The 21,122-nt window shown below is 30.3% G+C and overlaps 1 protein-coding gene across 1 annotated transcript in view; it reads right to left on the bottom strand.

Moving 5' to 3' along the window:
* Positions 1-19,433, bottom strand: part of LOC139527950 (von Willebrand factor D and EGF domain-containing protein-like) — a 33,597-nt gene extending 14,164 nt beyond the window's left edge. The window contains exons 1-9 of the mRNA XM_071323644.1: positions 19,352-19,433; positions 8,335-8,506; positions 6,895-7,116; positions 6,050-6,165; positions 4,761-5,018; positions 3,558-3,767; positions 2,585-2,746; positions 1,756-1,821; positions 1,159-1,433 (exon numbers count right to left, since the gene is read on the bottom strand). Of these exons, the coding sequence (XP_071179745.1) occupies positions 1,159-1,433; positions 1,756-1,821; positions 2,585-2,746; positions 3,558-3,767; positions 4,761-5,018; positions 6,050-6,165; positions 6,895-7,116; positions 8,335-8,506; positions 19,352-19,424 (1,554 nt within the window). The 5' untranslated portion in view covers positions 19,425-19,433. The remainder of the gene's footprint in view (positions 1-1,158; positions 1,434-1,755; positions 1,822-2,584; positions 2,747-3,557; positions 3,768-4,760; positions 5,019-6,049; positions 6,166-6,894; positions 7,117-8,334; positions 8,507-19,351) is intronic.
* Between the last annotated feature and the right edge of the window lie 1,689 nt (positions 19,434-21,122).

Below are 21,122 nucleotides of genomic sequence, written 5' to 3'. Positions count from 1 at the left end.
GAGTGAGACTTATGTTTTATTTTTGTGACAAGAAGTGCGTCTGAATTACCAATAAAACAGCATGTTAAGTTGAATATTTGTTAAAACAACGAAAGTTTAGTCAGAAAAATCAATTGTCTACATACGAAATCGCAGTTTTACCATGTTACAATTAATAATATAATTCAGCAGTGTTAGTATCGTCTTAACGAAATAGTTGATGGGTCTCTAACGCAAATGTTCATCGTTGATTAAATAAAAAATATATGATATTTTGGGATTGATCATGCTGATTATAAATAATTTTATATATTTGTTTTATTATAACCTCAAATGGCTTTTATGATTATATCCAACAGTATATTACTATGAGAAGCTGTATCCAATATGTGGAATTAAAATTGACAAAATTGATTTAACAGTAAATATATGTGAATTGTAACAGATTGTATAACAACATCGCCTCGGACGCATGACATTTATAACGCTTTTTACCTCTGATGGTGTACTATCAGTCCACGAGGGTATAATCAACTCATTAGTCAGTACCGAAGGCATTATTTATAACAGGCTTTTCTAAATTCGTTCGTTGATATATGTTAAAATTGAAATCAAACTGAGGTTTCAAATAACTCAGACAAAGTTGATTTAGCTGTGTTTTATGTCCTTTTTGGTCACAAAGCTCTTCAAATATTTGGGTCTCTTTACAGTATTGGCCTTTTATTACTCGGATTCGATCGTTCTTGATAAAAGAAGATTAAGAGAATGAGGAAAAAAACGTATTTCAAAACTGGGTCGTTAATGGTAAATAACCAGTCTCAGAGGGTATCATCAGCTTAGTACTCGTTACTTTCATACTGACTGCCACGATTTATAACAAACCTTTCTAAAATTGTTCGGAAATAGATTTTGAAATTATAAAGAAGTTAAGTTTCTAAATCCATCCGGAAATATTAAACTTCGATTGATTTGAGTTTTATGTTTTTTTGGTCATGTAGCTCTTCAACTGCTTATGTTCTTATCCATCATTGACTTGCAAATATTCGGCGTTTGGTGTTCCTAATGATGATTATCCAGAAATACGTTGCAGACGCATGCACTTTGTGTTTTCATTTTTACGCTTTGCAGTTCTCTGTATCATGCATGTTAAAATATGACATTTGATAAAATATTCTATACCTTCATATTCATTTTATAGCTATTTATCCAGTCTGTATGTTTCAGTAAAGTACTGTTCATATCTTCCATTGGAATATTAGTATATGAAGTGATTTTAAATCCGTTGATGTACCAGTATATGTCGTACATATAAGTCCCGTTTGACTCTTCATCAAACTTGCATCTGAATACTGGTATTAAAGTTGGTGTAGGATCGTATCCAGGGATTGGGAAACTTGAACCTTCCAATAGTTCTGCCTGTACTGCAACAGTAACAAGTGTCGTTGGGTAGGATGCTAAAATATGAAAAAAAGAAATACTAGACAAGTGCCAATAATTCATGAAAGCAATGTTCCTATTGTTCTTCTAATACATTTTGTATTTTTTAGATGTTAACTTTACGTGCATGTAAACTAGAATATCGAGTAATGCTATTATGTAGCTAACTGTCATTATTGTCACTTGTTGTTTTTGCAAAGCATATTGTGTTTTGTTTAATTAAATTCGATTTTTTTCAAATAACATAGGTATTCTGTTTTATTGCGGCAATGATAGGACAACTTATTCAGTTTGATGCACTTACATGTTTTTGTATACAATCCAGACAATTTTACTTACAGCTACACCCAGGGTAAAACCCTGTTTCTGATGATGTACCAACTGGACAGATAACTGGACCACTTCCTATAAGTAAATATTACATTTTATATCTATGTATTGTAAAGACATATATTTTTATTTAATAGTATGTATGCGTACAATAGCATAACTTAATATGATTGATTTAACATACTCACAATTGTATATCATATTCCATTCTCCTGAATGTACTTCTGAACACGACTCTGACAATCCCAACAGGGATCATGTAATAACGTCATATGTAGCTATTGTATTTCATTTTTTTCAATTAAAAAAACACCTGTATTGTCTTATGGTACTCATGGGATAAAACTACAAATAACAGAATTCTTCTAGGGAATATAATGTGTTCATTTGGATTGTATTCTAAAATTGAATGAAGTAAAATCATTTACGTTAAAATCAAAACATATTTTGTAGATATTAGTGGTTTGGAATATTTCAAACTAATGCTTGCCTGGGTCAGAATCACAGTTTGAATGTGGTGAGCCAAATAATTCATGTGATGATATTTTGTAGATCTGTTTGAAGTTCAAATAAGATTCCAAAATGAAATGCATGTTTCATAACAACCGGAACACGTTAACAAACACAGAATAAGATGCGTTCGATACTTTTAATTCACAAATGTAAATCTTTGTCGAGTGCTTTCCACATTCTGTCATACAAATATAAAGATGTCAATTTCTCTTACACTTGTCAAAATATCAACATAACTGATTAAGATTGTAAGCTTGCCTCCTGATATAATTAAAAACGTTGATCAAATTCGTGTTATAAACAATGAAAATAAAATATTTCATACCAAAGCAAAAAGATGAATTCGGTGGTGTTTCCTGAAGAAAATAAATATAATATCCTCCACAGTTCCATATTACTATGTCAATGGACTCTTCACAAATGTCATTCTCTGTTTGAACGCATGCTTCTCTGCTTACGTTACCATCATCATATGTAGGTAGAGTTCCTAATATGCAAAAATACTTCAAAAAGTACATTGTTTGTTGGTCGTTGACAACATAAAACACGTTTATATTTGAAAAATTACTTTTTGTTAGATATTGTTATTTAATATGTTTAATTCTGTATTTCACTTTTATTAAATTATTAAATTTGAAATGAGTATATTTTCAATATGATACTTGCAGTTGTAATAAACGGTACTTAATGTTACAATCTACTATGGTAAATTATTGTAATTAATCACGATGAGTCGAGCATTATAATTATAGATGTGCATCAAAGTCTCATACACCTCGTAAATAAATGTGAATCATTCATTTTTGATGTGCCATTTTGTGATTTTATCGGTTTGTTCGAAATGTGAAGTATGCTTTGTATGAGCGCTCTCCTTATTTTTACCTTATTCATTCAAAAAACCTGTACATTCTTTTCTTTTCTTAAAAATCAATTATTTAAGATTTAACATGCTTTAAAACACTTAACATAGAGTATCACATTTGTTTTTGTATGCAGCGGAATTAAAGTTTATTTTCGAACTATGTTTTGTATTAATAACAGTAGGTTACAAAATGTCTTAATTCGTATTTAAATGGCTAAAAAGGCCTTTTAGAGCAGTGAATACCCATTCGTTCGTTGTTTTGCATTTAAAAAAACATTGTTTAATGTTCTACTTGGCAAAGCTAAACAATGTAAAAGACGGAATCATTTTAACATACAAAATGTATAATAGTACAATAGATAAAGCGTTTATAACGCACAAGCTATCATATAAGACACTATAAGTGTTAATAGTCTTAAATTAGTATGAAAAATACCATTAAGCCAAATGGGATAGATCGTTCCGCAGTGCATTTTGCCAGGAGGAGAAGTTGTCATTTTATCACCGTTTGCACTGATAGGTCTGTACCAACGGGGGTCTAGATTTTCATCACTGATAGCTTGTTCATTGTCCAGGTCAATGAGATAGTCTTTTGATCTTTTGTCTTCATCATTAATCGTTGAATATTTCTTACAGACTTTACTGCCTTTAAAGAATCATGAAAATGATATTGTCGTTTTTCTCAAAACTAGTATGTTCTTTATTAACTCAAATCTACATTGAAACATTGAACAACACATTTGGAAATAGGTGTATGTAAAATTGAGAACGGAATTTTTGAATATGTCAAAGTGACCATAACCCCACCAAAGAGCATATAGCATCCAAACGCCAACAACGGGTCTTTAACGCAGCGAGAAAATACTGCACATCTGTATGTGTTTATAGTTCACGACACAGAATAAGTTTAATTCATCTATGAAGGCCATACACAGAAGTGACTCACATTGTGTGTTTCGTTTTAAATATGTTAATAAATAGGTCAATGATAACAACAACAAAAATTGAAAACCAATTGAAGGTCTTTCAAGATTAAAATCTTGAATAGACAACAAGAAGCTACCTCAGGGTAAATAATTCTTCAAACTAATTAAATATAGTATTTGGTATGTATATATATTTGAATTAAAATGCTGGGAATAATTTGCAACTTATGGTTTATAAAGGTCATATCTGGTGTTATATGATACTATTAGTGCCACTAAATCAAAAACCGTATGATTTCGCTCGAAATACAAGAGATAAAATGTATCTTCCGAAAAGAAAAATGTCACTTGCTGTTACATCTGATTCAATGAATCCGAAAATATAAGGTTTTTGGGTATTTTTAAATAAAATCAGTGCTGGAAATTGCTACTTCCTGTTAAACTTTATAAGACCATATATATATCAAAATAATTCAAAAGACCAACTACAGTCATTGACAAACCTACTGATCTCAAATTTTCCACGGTCAACTTCTCATTTTTCATTAATATTATAAAACATGTACAATAGCCAAATCTTAAAGAGCTTAAAACTTATTAGTACAAATAACCATAAAATGCATATGAACCGCGCACTTTGTATCATTTTATGAGTTGAAAGAGGCCTTGGCAAAATTTAAAATGAACATTCAATGATTTATTATGATACTTACCCGTATCCTCATAAACTTTAAAATCCGAAATGGAATTCCCTAAGTATGACATAAATTGTTCAGAATAGTTGCTGTTTTTGGTGACTTGAAACATGTCAACATAATTCGATAAGAAAATATAGTCCTCGGAAACATCTATTCTTGTATCGAAGTAGAACCAAAAGAAATCTATCCCATTTATTTTCAAATCATTTCCATCATAAGTTGTAGATCCAAGGTCATAATCAGAAATAAAATATATTGTACGGTCATTTTTATCTGGAAAATCAAATGATGATAATTTATTCAAAGACATAGTGTTAACGATAATGTATTTAAAAGCCTTCTGTCTGACAAAACATGCCAGAAATCATTATCATTCAGGAAGATAACATGTATATATATAATAAGGAGATGCGGTATGATTATCAATGAAACAACTATACATTCAAGTTCAAACAAAGTTGATAAACGCAATTACAGGCAAGAATACGGCCTTCAACAATGAGAAAACCCATACCATGTAGTCGGCTTTAAAGTGCCCGACATGAAGAATGTGAAACAATTCAACTGAGAAATCTAACGGTTTTATTTATTTCAAAACAAGACACGAAAAACAAATATGAGAGAACCAACGACAACAACTAAACTACAGGCTCCTGACTTTGGCAGGCAAATTTAAAATGCAGGATTTTACATGCTTGTATCGCTTATTTCACCCTAACCTGGTACAGTAGTGTAACATCACAACAAAGAAATACGATTTTAAAAATAAGATAAAAAAGACTTACCTCATCAGATCGATATAAAGATAAAACATTGTAGATTGTGCCAATGTATATCATTCGAGGGAATTAAGAAATACCATGATATATTTGAATTTCATAATTAAATTGATATAATGGATCAAAGTGGAGTTGTCTTTGACCGTATGCCTGAATAGGGAAATAGTTGTTGTTAATGTATACAAATTAGAAATAGAAAAAAATGTTGAACTATGACCAAACTTATTATGCCTGTATTATATCATAAAATCAAAACTGATATATGTAAGACTGGATTGGTAACCTCAAATATACTATGGGGGAATAGTTGATATAATTGTTACAAAGGGACATAACTATAAAATCACTTGGTTTTTCCCTCCTCAAACGTCATTTATGTTATACATTATGATGCCTTTGCCTCTACATAATACTCAGAAATATTCATTCAAGCAAACTAGAAATGCAAACTAAAAGATATATACGATAAATAATTAGTCGCGTATTGACCTTTTGCTTATTCTAAATTGTAGAATGTTGATATACCTAGAGCAAAATCTTGTATCCATCCATTGCCAGTTGCTACAATCGAACGTACGTCAGAGCCATCTACCGTACACCTTACAATTGACGAATCGTATGGATTAATAAAAAAAATCAACCTGAAATGAATACAAAATTGCATCACAATTTAAATCATGATAATTATAATGAGTTACGATACCATCTTGTTTAGTATTAATTTGAGTAAAACAGTAACAAACATTTCTATTTATAGAAGTTATAATAACTTTACATGTTAAGGCTAAATGTGTGAACTGTAAATTCAAAATTATTGCAAGTCTTCTGATTATACGAATTATGAGACTAAGCGAGTATAGCAAAAGTATGAACTCCCATTCTAATATCTTTAACTTATATGTATGGGTGCAGTTTTTCCTAAAATTGCAACAATGAAACTCTCTTTTGTTTGCAATTCTTAAAAAAAAAACTGCACGCAAGTATTTCTGAATTTACAATATGATCAGTGCATAGATATTGTTAGATTTGAAATATCTCAACTTCCAGAAGTCATCTACACTTAATCATAAATTAGCATGTAGATCGATTGAGTAATCGCTGATACATGTATATGGATGTTTCATATGTTTCCAATCAATTGCTAAATTAACATAATAAATAGGACCGAGATTTTTTTTAAATTAAACGAAAACGTCAATAAGTCAATAAGACTATATACGCTTTCATTAGAGACTTACAGTACATAATAACTAAACTCAATAAAATATTGAATCTCAAAAACATGGCGAATGAAAACATTCGGTAAGTTCAAGGTTCGAAATGTTCAAATAAATTGCCCTTTAATTCGATCGTGTAATATTTATATTTACCCCTTTTCCGAATCTACTTCTAAGGTTCCTATATAGCCATTTGTACTGTAATCAACAATGAGTTTTATGTCTAATCCGTCAAGGTTCGATCTCACTAACTCACTACAGTTCGACCAGTATAGATAATCGTTGATAGAATCCACTGCAATGCCAGTTGAATAACATCCTACTTCTTGATGAAAAATAATTTCTGTTACATTATCAACCGATTGATAATTGAGTCTGAATGCAAAAGAAAATAAAACGTAATATACGTTAGATAATAGTTGTATTGTCTTACCAATATTTGCACATGCCGTTGTCATTATACACTTGTTTCAATATATAACACATATTATGTATGTTAACATATTTATTCTAAATAAGGACTTCTGTATACGTATCTACTGCATGACTCAAACGTTATCAAAATTGCTTACCTTTCACAAATTGTTTTTACATATAAGTTGTATTTTAATGCAACACTAAAGAAGCAGTAACATCTCTTAAAAATGTAGAAAAGGTTGGATTTTCTTAACGTTATAAAATCATTTTAAATCCCCAAAAATAATATTGAAAACCTATATGAACAAATTCATCATTTTCTGTACACTCAAAATTGGGAACATTTTAATTCACTTATCACATTTAAACTTGTAAGGTCGTTAACGTAAACAAAACTTCAGAACAGTCATCATGATCTGGAACCTTAAATCGTAGATTTGAAAGTGCCTTTCTGATATAAAGAAATGTAATCATTTACATGCTCCATTTCATTTCATATTCCATTGCGAACAAAACAAAAATGGATAAAAAAACTGAGAATCAAGGGATTTTTTATTACTTTATTGTTGTAACGGTGGATGGATTTGTGTTCTGTGTATGTAAAAAAATAAATAAGTTTGTCATTCATTGCAAATAAGTATACGTCAAATAATTGAGCAATTGTACGTAATAAACAGACACATGAGCTCACATTCTTTTAAAATTGTAGATATATCCCTATATAGTCATATGTTGTTATCCGATAGAAGGATGAATCTTACGTTGTCACTTATTTAGTCATATAGAATTTGATAAAGATATTAGTGTGACTGTACGATTAGTATAATAATAATTACGACATATAAATTCAAGCATGACAGTCATATTTAAAGCGAAATTAGTAAAAACAAATGTATAAAGCCCGATTTTTGCATGTTTGCAAATTTTATAGGGCTAGGCTACACATCAGATGACATAATAAGAAGAAAGAAAAAAAACTGAAAGATGTTTTTAGCTCAACCATTATCTTTTACATGTACTAGGATTATTTATTTGATTGTGTTTGTACTTTTCTTTTTATGTATAAAAGGAAAGAAAGCCATGAACTGTTGTACATGTATTAAAGCTGTTGGTGTTACTATCCTAAACTTAGAAGTATGGAGTATTTCATCACTGTGAGAATATTGACTAACAAACCTTGTTATGTTACCATACGCATTTGACCAATATATGTAATTCTTTGTTTCGTGGTAGGCAACATGTTGTACATGTATGCCGTTATTGTCAGATATTGCAATCGTTTCTAAGCTTGTTCCATTAGCGTCCATTAACATTACTCTGTCCCATGTTGCTACTAGAAGTCTTATATCTAAAATATTTGAAATTGTGTATTTTATGTATGTATGATATAATGTCGTCTGATATCTGTGAGATGATAACATGAAACATAAAGATATGGTCTAAAGAATAAAAATAATAATATGGAGGTATCTAAACTTCAAACGTTGCACATGTTTTGTTTTTGCTTCCAACATTTAAGTCACGAGCGTACACGGTTAGGGTTATTTCAGAAACTGAACACGACAACAATTGTTGACTTTATGTACAAGGCAACAATATGTTCATATGCCAACTTGTTCTCAACAATCCTATTGTTTATTTTACTGAATTTTAAATGAGGTAAAACAGCAGCAATCAAACTGAAACAAATTTAATGTTAAACAAGTAATCTGCTTGATGTCGACAGAATATCACAAGATTTACACTGCTACTAGTCTAAAATGTTTTGAATACAGCGCCGATGGAGAGGAACTATAACCTTGAGAACATTGAATCTAAGTTATAGCTGATTGCCGGTTTCTGTCCAAGGTTCAATAATAGTTTGATCAACGATGTATTCCAAACAAAAACACAATCGTTCTCTTTGGTTTTTACAAATATATATTTTCTTGAATAACTGATCGGATTTATTACATTTTAATAATATCTTTAACTTATAGAGACTTTCTCAGCGCAAACATCAAAAGGAAAATAACAAACACTAAATATGAAATTATTTCAGAACTACTTTACTTGTATAACGCAAACTAAAATCCTTACATAAATGATTCTAAGCGATTCCAAAATCGCAATAACATATCTCTGTTTAGACAATCAATCTGAAGTTTACACAATGTAATTTGAATAAACTCTGCCATACGTCCCAATTTTTTTTATCAAAATGTTCCAATTAGAAAAAGGGAAAAACAGTATTTTCAAGCATTTTCATAAACATAGTACTAACTCAAGCGACAGTACTTCACCGATATTAAAATCACATAGTTCATTATCTCTCTGTTCTTAACTGAGTTTTGGTTTTGGTATTCCACTGATCAAGTTGACTGTTTGATCGCTCTCCGATGTCAATACCCTTGCCGTTGATTGCATGTCCTTACTTTTACGTTTTCAGTTTCCTTCCAGGTAAATTGTTTTTGGTTTGGATATCAGTTAGTTGTGTGTGTGTTTGTTTATTATATGCGCTCATAATTGCTTTAACTTAGCTTCGCACATAAATAAAAGCTAATCAACATATTTGTTGAAGATTTTGTTACATATTCAGTCGTTGAGGGAGGTATGGCCATAACCCGGGTTTCACGATTATTGCTTAGCCCATTGGAAAACTATGGAGACACCTGCATTTGACTGGATATTAGGAGTGATACTGGTAAAAACAAGGTAAAATGAAATGCTGGCCTGAATTTATAAGATATTTATAAAATTATAACAAAGACATTTTATTTATAAATATATGATCTGTTTGAGACTCTTATAATAAATGTGTATAGTCTGAGAATTTTTATTCTAGCATCTCTGAGAGAGGTGTACATGAAGACACATAAGACAAAACCCGTTTTATTTTGCCCAGGTAATACTGTTCTTACCCTGTGAGTGGGTACATTTTGGTTGGGTTTCCCTTCATTTTATAGTGTTTTGATAAAATGGAAATGTCTCATAGAATTTCGAAACAGTGGAATATTATTTGATACTTTGCAATAAAAAGCACTGACATAAGAAACTTGACAAGAATAAATCATTTTCAAAGAATTTAAAAACTAAACTTTTCCCGATGTCTTCGTAATAAATAAGTCGGGTAGTGCGTCTTCTTAAGGTAGCACAATACAAAGATTTGTTCACTCCCAATCAGACAACTTTAAACTGATGTAATTCATTTAATCATTCTTTATATATTACAAGTACACACCCATGATATCGCGGGTCCGTGACTGAATTAAAGTATATAACTATGCCTAAGCCTTATTTTAGTAATTGGTATTGTCATCTGATAAAGTCATGTTGCTTATAAGATACACAGTTTTCTCTGCTTTCAAATCTTTCTGTTTGAACCCGTCGACCTGGAACTTATCAATTATTGGAAATATTAATTATTTGGAAAAAAAAAGGTCCAGGCTATCCAGGAATGGGGTATTTTTTATTCAACAGCATTGTCATATATTAGTTATCTTAGAAAGTCTTGCTGATTGCTGAATAAAGCTACAATAGGGAACAATTTGACAATGATTGAATTTAGTAGTGTCAGCCCTTTGATTATGATCCGTGTATATAGAAAAATCCTAAATACACCGTTTGGTGGTGCGCCTGTCAAACGCGGAACGTACAGATAAGGTAATAGCCAACAGGTGAATATACTATTGGTATCGGTATCGGATTAGACCCGGAACTTGTTAATTATTGGCAATATTAATTATGTGGAAAACAAAAGGGTCTGGAGTGGTGTAATTTTTAATCTACACCATTGTCCTATATTAGTTATATATAGAGTTGAATTCTTTGATTTGTCGTTTTTACCCGATGACGGCTGACAAATTGGACCTCGTAATTTTAGTATTATAGATAGATAAGGTACCAAAAGAAAGAAGAAAAATTCATCTTTCAAATTGTGAAAATTTCATTATGTCATAATTATTACATAATTGATTATTATGTAATTAGTTGCTATATTGTGATGTCCACACTTGAACGAATTTAGGGTCTTGGTTCTTCATAGCATCCCAAAATATTTAATAGATTCTTGTACAACACAGCTTGACCTCCAAAACTGTGTCTCAGATTTCCAAAAACATCAATAGAACAAATTTTACCCAATTGAATTTAGTGGTCTCTTAAGAATTATTGTTGCAAATTCATTGTAGATTTATGAGAGAATGAAATACAATAGGAAAAATCTGAGACATAATTTTGGAGGTCAAACTGTCTTGTGCAAGAATCTATAAAATATTTTGGGATGCTATGAATAACAAAGAAGCTAAATTCATTCAAGTATGGACATCACAATATGGCAACTAATTACATAACAATTAATTATGTAATAATTATGTCATAATGAAATTATCACAATTTGAAAGATTAATCCTTCTTCTTTCTTTTGGTACCTCATTTATAAAATTTAAAGAAAGATGAGTGGAATTACATCAGTTTAAAGATGTCTGGTTGGGGATGAACAATCTTTGTATTGTGCTACATTAATTACTCATTGCGTACATGATTGTTGAATATCTGATATTGAAACCGAGCATGTTTCGTAAATAAACAAGGTAATTTACATGTCATTTACATGTCATTTTAAACATTATATCAATGATAAATATTCAAACTGTTGTTAAGAATAGTTATTGTTCGATATAATATATATATAAAATGAATACCAATTCGTAAAGAAATAAACTTACTATGTACCATGTTTACTGTACTAAATGATCTTGATAGTTGTCCTGTTTATGAAGGACAATAGAGATGTTGATAGTAACTGGTCACAGTTTTTCATTTTATGAGTGATTTATTTAGTATAGACATCTTTCAATTTTCAGTGTGTAGATAAACAATTATATTTTACGTATTTTAAACAGGAAGTTCGACCTGATTAAATTTAAACATTTAAACGAATCTGTATTTAATTGAAATGTTTAAATTATTTTACAATATTAAGTTGCTATAAGGTATTTGCAAATCAATTAGAAATAAAACGTTTATTCTTATAAGTTGAAATTGAACTAAAAATATCATATTCCAGTTTTTTTAAGATTTATTTTTCAAAAGATATACATTATGCATATGCATACACAATTAATAATAAATGGTAGATTTAAACGTCTCAATTACTGTCCAAAAAATGTTTTCACTACTTTTACATTTAACCATTCACAAAATTAGTAAACAAAATACCTGACTTAGAACTTTAATAACCGATGCGCGTTTGGTTTACATAAGTTTGTCCAATGGCATTGTAATCAAGATAGTTGAAGGCCTAATCAGATTCGATGATATAGAGAATTTAAAAAAACACTGAAATTCAGAAACGTTTTGCCTTTTACAGTTACGGCAATATAGGCATACAAACCTAAACTGAACACTAACTTGTGTGGTTGAAAACATTTATAGTTAAGAAAACCAACATTTTTTTCGAGTTAAATTTGTTCATTACAAAGCGTCTACGTTTTATACTATTTTTGTTTATAAATTCAAGTGAGCACTAAATGAAAACAGTGGGGGGGGGGGGTATGTATAATAGTATAGCTTCATTACACATAAATATGATTCACGAGCTGGCCAAATGTGTCATGCTCAAAGAACTCATTTAACTGAATAAAAAGTGGAGCTTTTTCTTCTTCCAGAGATTCAGTCCATTACACAAGACTTGTAACGTTTCTTGACCTAAATCGCTGAAAGATATTTTTCAATTAACCTGCTACTGAGGCATACATCTTAAGCTTCATTACACAAATTTGCTTCCATGAAAACATAGCGTTGATGATAAGTGTTATCATAGTTTAATATATCGGCAAACAGGCAGTTCCGTCAGAATAAATATAACAGTTAAATATTACAGGACTTCTGAAGCATGAATGGTCTAAAACGAAAACCACCATAGTTAAAACCGATACAACTACGAGATAAATAACAGGCTTCAACACACGACCTGGATACTTAACGTGATAAAAGTAAAAGTTACTTAGATTGAAGCGCATTTAGCTTCATTTTATATGCAAGAAGACTAAGAAGTTCGTCTTTATGCATAGTACAAACCTGGTTATAAATTTTCCAACCATTTAATTATAAATATAACAGGAAAATATAAACAGTAGTTTAGTGTTAAAATGCCATTACATCGGTTATATTTTGAAAAAAAAATAAAGATCATTTGTCGATCGGCACAACTACTAAACGTCAGTAATTTGTTACCAAATACGTTACAATGTCATGCATGTTACATAACCGGAAGTTCGTCGTACAACGGAGTACAAAGCTTGTTATAAAATTACGCCATTTAAATGAATATAACGGGAATATAAAAATAGACGTGTTCTGTTTACCCTATGCATTGTTCTAAATACAAACATAAACAAACTTTAAAGAACAATCATTAACCGACGCAACTGTTGACCTTTATTCATGTGCTGCCAAAATCATCCCAAATCTGAATAAATCTGTTGACATAATCATTAGATCTTGATTACATTTAACACAAGATACAATCAGTATAGTATACCGACTGAATATGTTACAGTGTATTATCAAATAATACGTTTCAATAATATATTTTATCGATTCAATGTGTGTACCTAAGACTTCCTTCTTTCCTCTTTGAAAAATACTAAGGTCCCTTAATTCAATGACTTATAATGGATCTGATCGTCACTTACTTTAAACAGTAATCTAACATATGGTTATGATTATCAAGATGCAACTCCTATGTTGTTAACTAAGTGGTATAACTATTCTCTACTAATTGACATGACTATTATAATACTGCATACAATGATAATAGTATAATAAAAAGGTTGGTTACAATTGTGTGTAAACGAGATAGCCTTCGTTTACAAAAATAAATTATGACAAATCAGAGAGGATGGCGTCTATTTTAAATCAAATTTGTCAATATAATCAAATATTTTCTAAAAGTGCATCTTCCTATTTGAAAAAATACAAAATATTCATATAATAATAAATTTCGACAAATAATTATACGGTAGATTTGTTTCTTTTCGTGGGTAACATTTTCGGTGTATGGGAGTAACATTTATCTTTGTTGATATTTTGTCCGTTGATTTAGCCTACACGCTTATAGAACGTTTTATTTCGTTGGGGTGTAATTCTACCATTAGCATTCTCCTATCAGTCTATGTTAAATTTGCACTTTTCAAAAAAATGTGCAGATTTTATCCTTGTTTCAAATTAAGAAATACTTGGCATTAGTTAAGTTTTATCCTGTTCGGTATTATAGAAGAAAATTCACATAACATGTCATTGCATATAAGAAAATAACTATAACTGGAAGTTTACCAAAAAATTTTCCCCTTTATGTACCTGTGTACAAGCTTTAGTAACCATGTTACCTCAAGTTTCCAAATATTCTATAGAAACTTTAAATAAAAAAAATAATGTTGCTTTTAAATACCCAAGATATATGTTTATTACCCAAAAATGTTTTACTGCAATTAAATGTAGGATTATTTACCTACAAATATCAAATTCATGTGATCTTTTTTAACCTATTTTGGCATTCAACCGGATGTGAACTACTATGATTAGGTGGTATTACACCTTAAACTAGGTGTAATACAACCATTGATTTTCCCCTTTTAGTCTTTGTGCAGAACTTATCTTTGTTTCAAATAAAAAGATACTTGGCATGAGTAGAGTTTTATTCTGTCCAGTATTATAGAAAAAGACATCACATAACATTTGATTGTATATAAGAAATAATCATAACTTGAAGTTAACCAATCAGATTTTGCCCTTGATGTACCTGTGTACAAGCTTGAGTTAACTTCAAGTTTCCAAAATATTCTATAGAAACCCTAAATAAAACGATATATGTTTATGACCCAGAAATGTTTTACTGAAATGAAATATAGGATTAATTACCTACAAATGTCATATCCCAGGAAATATTTTGTTTCGACTTATTTTCGAATGCAACCGTATATGATGTACTATGATTTGATGGTATTACGCCTAAAACGTTTAAATTCGGGGCTTCCATTTATCCACGAAATCTCGGAATATTGGTAATCACAGTAGATTATGAGCAAAATATATCATATACTGAGCAGATATACGAAGATGTGGTATGAGTGTCAATGAGACAACTCTCCATCCAAGTCGCAATTCATAAACTTAAACCATTATAGGTCAGTTTACGGTCTTTAATAAAGAGAGCCTTGGCTCACACCGAACAGCAAGCTATAAAGGACCCCAAAATATTTCTAGTGTAAAACCATTCAAACGGAAAAACCAACGGTCTTATCAATATAAAAAAAAACGAGACACGAGAAACACTAATGAACCACGACAACTACTAAACATCAGATTCCGCACTTAGGACAGGTGCAAACAGTTATTAATGGTTATTAATAGCGGAAATAAACGTTTTAATGGTACCAAATCTTCTCTTATCTGAAACAATAGTGTAACATCACAACATAGAAAGATACACTATAAAATATCAATTGAAATGGCTTAACTCATTCTTTTTTTGGGGGGGGTATAAAATTGACACCTAACATCCATGCGTTCCAACATCAATCCGAAATCCGATAGCAAAAAAAAAATCTTATTCAGCTGAAGACTCCGTATACATACATGTACTATTAGTATTTCATTGTAATTATATTACAAAATATTGATCACATGATGATAGTATTACAAGACTTGCAATTGCTTTACATCAATCGGACACTAATTTAGTGTTTTGACGGGTTTTGTATTACATGTATATGCTAATGATTAATGTATAACGTTTATTAATGGTTTTAAAGATTATAGGCCCGCCATAATCAGGGATTTACCTATCAGTTTATTTTAATTTTGTCGATGTCAATATATCTGCTATATTTCTATGCTTTTTATAAGCTATTATTGGTGTCCTTGAAAATATTACGTTGCAAACCGCATCCTGTTTTAGTAGATCCCGATGTTTAGTAATTGAATTTCGTTGCCAATACTCAAGGAATTTCCTTTGTGTGTTTTCAATTTAAAATTACGTAATGAAATTGTTCCACGTTGGAGTATTTTTTCAATTTTAATGTAAATGTCAAAATGAAAAAAAATCACATTGAAGCAGTTTTTCATATTTCAATTTTCTGAATAAAATTGAATATTCATTAAGGTGGGCATTTACAATTTTATGCTTTGTCAAATAATTTGAAAGACGTTGCCTTTTTCGAACACAACAAAATACACTTGTTTCTCTTAACTTTATTGTATTTTGTTGAGTTGGTGATGATACGATTGTCTGCATTTTGAACAAGTCAGTATTGTTGAATATTTTACAATAACTGACTTCAGCAGAATATATTTATTCAAAATGCAAGTTTACAAACAAAACTTTTCCCTCAAAATTTTCTAAGTACCTAAATCAAGCAGTAAGAAGGCAAAAAAAAATTACGAACTCCGAGGAATATTCAAAACGGAAACTCCGTCATCAAATGGCGAAATCAAAAGCTGAAACACATCAAACGAATGGACACCAACTGTCATTATCCCGACTTGTTATATAATTAAGTATTGCGTAAATGATTGTAAAATATTCAAATTTTGAACGAAGATGTTATCGACATGCCACAATAAACAATACATCAATTTTAAATAGTCAAACGGTTTTGAAAGAATGTCTATTGCTCGATTTTATTGATGCAAACTGAGTACCAATTTGTTAAAAATTCATCAAACACTGGCATCTGTACAGATGTATTATAATAGTTGCACTGTTCAAAAAAGTGATTCATTTTATCTCAGTAATACAATACAACACTGCACAATCAAATAACGGACAGTACAAATTTTGATATATTATAATCTTTCTACCTGTTACTGTTATACACACTTTCTTTATAACAATGGTAGAGTGTTCGTTCTTTTTAATGAAATAAGTTTTTTTTTCATTTTTATATCTTTAATTATTGTAGACACTTTTTTTGTTGTTAAAGCCGTATAAAATTATTGATATCCTTTAAACATATATAATATACATTTTTTAAGGTTATATTTATTATTTTCATATTTATTTTCATCATTAATTTAAAATAAACGAAAACGAAATAGGTTCACTTATTGCAGTCATAAGAGCATCACAGGTATGACTATCATCAAGCAGTTTTGATTTACAAACTATGACAAATCATATGGTAGTCATAAGATGGTCATAAGATTTGTCCTAATATATATTCTATGACATATTTTACGATACTTTCGAAAACCAGGCCCTAGGCTTGAAACTTTGAACAGCAGACGTACGTTTGGTCTCTATTGGTTTAAATAATGGCATCTGAATCAAATAAAGGCAGTAGTATACCGCTGTTCAAACTCATAAATACATGGACAAAATCGGGGTAACAAACTAAAACTGAGGGAAACGCATAAATATAAGAGGAGAACAACGACAAAACACTACAATGTAACACACACAGAAACGGACCAAAACCGTTCAAAGGCCGTTTTAGGTGTATGGTCGGTCGAAAAAAGGACGATCTTTGATCTTAAATTCAATTGCATTTTAATTAAAACTTATGTTTGAAGTGTTACGGGTTAGACGCGTTTATTTTTGAAGATTTATTTATTGAAGCATATGTGGTGTACACAAATGTATGAAAAAAAAGAAGGAAAAACCCACATTGTGCAGTGCCGTCAGGACGATATGAATTATTTATTTTGTCTACAACGAATCCAAAATAGTTAAAAAGGCCAACTAGAGTACGAAGTTGAGGAGCATTGAGGACCACAATTCCTAAAAGATTTGCAAAATATAGTTAAGGTTATCTATGCTTGAGGAAGAAAAGCCTTAGTATTTCAAACATGCAAAGTTCTGTTAACAGTTAATTCATAAAGATGACCATATCAATGATAACTCATATCTGTGCTGAATACTGTGCTGGTAATATCCATAGGGAATAAAAACACCACTAGCAGTGGCATCGACCCGGTGTAAATAGTTAGTTTTCTCGTCGGATTGTTTTACATTGTCATTTCGAGGCCTTTTATAGCTGACTATGCGGTATGGGCTTTGCTCGTTGTTGAAGGCCGTACGGTTAGGTATAGTTGTAAATTTCTGTGTCGTTTTGGAATCTTGTGGACAATTGTCTCATAAGCAATTATACCACATCTTCTTTTTTATATCATTATAGAAACCGGGACTTAAATTTTGTATTGACGCCACATTGAACCTGGTGACTCTTAAATATTTACATATTGTTAAAACGGAAGTTTCTATAACTAAAATTTCAGAAGCGTATATCGGTCAAGCGTTTTTTTTATAATATCGCCACAAGCTTGACAGTGTATTATTTTACGCTCCAGGAAAATAGCTTTGAATGTAAAGAACGTTAGTTCTTTTATTATTCCAATAACGGTCACATGATAAGGGGATTGAGATATTACGAGCCCTAGTCTTTTCCAATAATAGAGATACATTTGTACGTGGTTGCTATTTGTATCTTATGATGCAGAGAATCAAACAGCTGTTCAAAAATTCTAGATAAACTAACAAATAAAATATCCACATTTCTCGAGAATATTACAATCTTAGTATGCACCAATGTTTGCATGATATTGTTGTACAGAAATGTTTATTTTAAAGAATCCAAAGAAGCAACTTTAACTAGCCGAACATGAACATCATTTGGAGGAAAACAAACATTAGATTCTACTCAGTTCCTTGAATGAGATGACGAAAGTTGTTCATTAATAGTTTGTACATGTTTCATGAATCTGTATTTTCAAACAAATAAACTCTACTTGTACAGGCTTGTTAAAACATTGACTACATCAGACAACATTTTGGAATTTGTTTAATTTAAATGATTAATTATTGTTGGTCCTTATCCGTATTTCCAAACAGTCAAAGATCATTATGATAATGATGTTTTCACAAACAGCTTGCCGTAAACATTCATCATGATGTGCCAACGCATTTATGATATACTTCAAACATAAAGGTTCGATAATGAAAATAAAAACATTGTCCATTCACTTGTTAAAATTCATCAAATAGTATTGGCTTTTTTTTTTCGAAGCAAAGTGAGTCTCCATTAGTTCTGTAAATCTGTAAATAGTTTACGTACTTCCTTTGGAATATATTGCTTAAGAATTACCAGTTCTGGATTAAAATTAGAAGAAAAACAATACCACCGTTTTGACGTATAACTGCAATTACTCTTACCTTCGGCTAAAACTATGTATGTATTCAATACAAAAGCTAGGAACCCGAAGAAATAACTCATGTTGAAGTGCATCTGTCTGAATGCAAGAAGACCAGGAAGTACGTGTTTATAAGAAGTACAAAATTGTTTATAGATATTATCGTCATTTAAATATTACAGGGATATATAAACAGTATTGTGTTCAAATGTAAACCCATACATCGGTCTAATTTTAACAAAATAAACATTCAAATAGCAATCTTCGCGTGCTGTTAGAATTATCCGTAATCTGAATGAAGTCTGTTGACAAATTTATCTGATCTTGATAAATATTTTAAAATAACTATAGTCAGTCCTATTACAATATATAAATCTGTTGTGGTCTAATCTAAAATTTACAAAAGATTTGACATCCATTATGGCATTTAAACAATGTATGTTACCAGAGTCTTCCTTTTATCTTCTTAAAAGTTAAATTCCCTTAATTTAGCGACTTACATTTGTATTTATAATAAAGCTGGTCGTCATTTTCTGAAAGGTGATTTAGCAACATTTTATGATTAGCAATAGAAATTACCAAACTGCACTAAATTATAAAATATCTTAAAAGGTTGATTACATTTGTATGTTAAGAAGATAGCCATCATATACATGTAATAAACAAAACAAAATAATAGTGAATAAGTGGCTTTTTTATTTTATATAATCAAATATTATGATTAGTGCTATGGAAATGGCAACTTTTCTTTTAGAAAAAGACAGAATATTACTCGCATTTTCCCTTGTTTTTTAGTCTCATACAAATATTTTCTATATTTTTTACACTATACTAATATTGTATATATAAGCGTTTGACAAAATATCATACTGTTGATTCGTCCTATTACGTACCGGTTGATTTTTTATTTCGTTGGTTTTGCCAAAGTTTGCATACAACCCTAAGGAAAGTTGTATTTCGTTGAAGTTAAATTATTGTTTCACAATAATTCACGAAAACAAGAAAAAAAATGTTATTTCATGATTAATGAAGAATCAACAGTAGACAAGACGTAAATACTAGATCATGTATTTAGCTTGTTTTTAATTTTCAATGTAAAATGATCCAATGTGGAGCATCGTTGAATTTGTAAATGTGTAAATTCCAAAATGAAAAAAAAAATAATAACATTAGAGCATTTTTTTTAGTTTTTAATTTTAAGAGTATAATTGAAAAATTGGTAAGTCGGGCATTTGCATTTTTATTTTCATGGAGAGGGGCTTTTGTAAATAGCATTGGAAACCTTTTATTAACATAGAAATACACTTGTTTGTTTTTATTTGATCGTATTTTGTTCAGATAGTGATGATAAGATGGTGATGATAAGATGGTGATGATAAGTTTGTGTGCATTTTGAAAGGTAATTGTTGTTTAACATTTTACAATAACTTACTTCAGCAGCTCATTAAGAATATAGTATTTATTTGAAAGGTTAAGTGGCAGTCCAAGTTAACAAACCAAACTTGTCCCTTTCATTTTCTTCATAAATAAACCGTGAAGCGCTTCTACATAATTACGTATTGCGCAAATGATTGTAAGAAAAATATAAGTAATGTGGAACGCAACAATTCAATTGTGACACTTACAATGAATAAAAGACACGCTCACTATTGAAAAAAAACATATATAAACGTTATGAAATATTACAATATCAAAAAGAAAAGGAATCTTTCCAGGACAATACACAAATGATGTTTTGGTTTCATTTGTACCCTTTTGATATTGATCTTAGTTTTCAAATACAAGTTCTCGAG

The sequence above is a fragment of the Mytilus edulis genome, chromosome 6, assembly GCF_963676685.1.
Source record: "Mytilus edulis chromosome 6, xbMytEdul2.2, whole genome shotgun sequence".
Classification (NCBI taxonomy): domain Eukaryota; kingdom Metazoa; phylum Mollusca; class Bivalvia; order Mytilida; family Mytilidae; genus Mytilus; species Mytilus edulis.
Note: the sequence above shows the minus strand (reverse complement) of the source record. Positions and strands in the feature narration are given on the sequence as shown.